Source organism: Morus notabilis, unplaced genomic scaffold (genome assembly GCF_000414095.1).
Source record: "Morus notabilis unplaced genomic scaffold, ASM41409v2 C11239009, whole genome shotgun sequence".
NCBI lineage: Eukaryota > Viridiplantae > Streptophyta > Magnoliopsida > Rosales > Moraceae > Morus > Morus notabilis.
The window spans coordinates 1-557 of record NW_010383300.1 but is presented as its reverse complement, the minus strand read 5'-3'; the positions used below and the strand labels follow the sequence as shown (position 1 = coordinate 557).

The 557-nt window shown below is 40.2% G+C and overlaps 1 protein-coding gene across 1 annotated transcript; it reads left to right on the top strand.

Moving 5' to 3' along the window:
* Nucleotides 1–18: 18 nt before the first annotated feature.
* Nucleotides 19–537, top strand: LOC112094792 (eukaryotic translation initiation factor 3 subunit A-like; the record flags this gene model as incomplete). The annotated part of the gene is made up of 2 exons (XM_024176485.1): nt 19–243; nt 331–537. Coding segments are annotated over exons 1-2 (432 nt in total), but the record flags the coding sequence as incomplete, so codon positions are not given.
* Between the last annotated feature and the right edge of the window lie 20 nt (nt 538–557).

The window sequence follows — 557 nt, the reverse complement described above, 5'->3', positions numbered from 1 at the left end:
TTTTTTTTTTCAAAATAAATGATATGTTATCGATTGATCGGTTTTCTCACAAAGGAACGTGAAGAAGAAGTCAAGAGGATGAGAGAGCAGAAGTTAGCTGAGGAGGCAGAGAGGCAGAGGCTTTTATCTGAAGTTGAGATGCGGAACAGAGAACGGGTTTTGAATGAAATAAAGGAGCGGGAGAAGGAAGAAGCGGCTCAGCTTCGGATACAGCACATAAAGCTTAAGAATAGAACTGATCTAGTGAGTTGAAAATTGGTATCCTGTTATTATGTTCCTTGTTTTTTCACCAAGGGTCAATCCTGACAATGGTCACTCTTACTCTTACAGGAGAATATGGGAAAGAAAGATTTATTAGAGTTGGCCCTGCAGGAACAGGTTAGGGAGAGACAGGAAATGGAAAAGAAACTGCAAAAACTCGCTAAAACAATGGATTATTTGGAAAGAGCAAAAAGAGAAGAGTCTGCTCCCTTGATTGAAGCTGCTTTTCAGCAACGCCTGGTGGAAGAGAGAATACTTAATGAACGTGAACAACAGGTGTCCACATATATGAATTC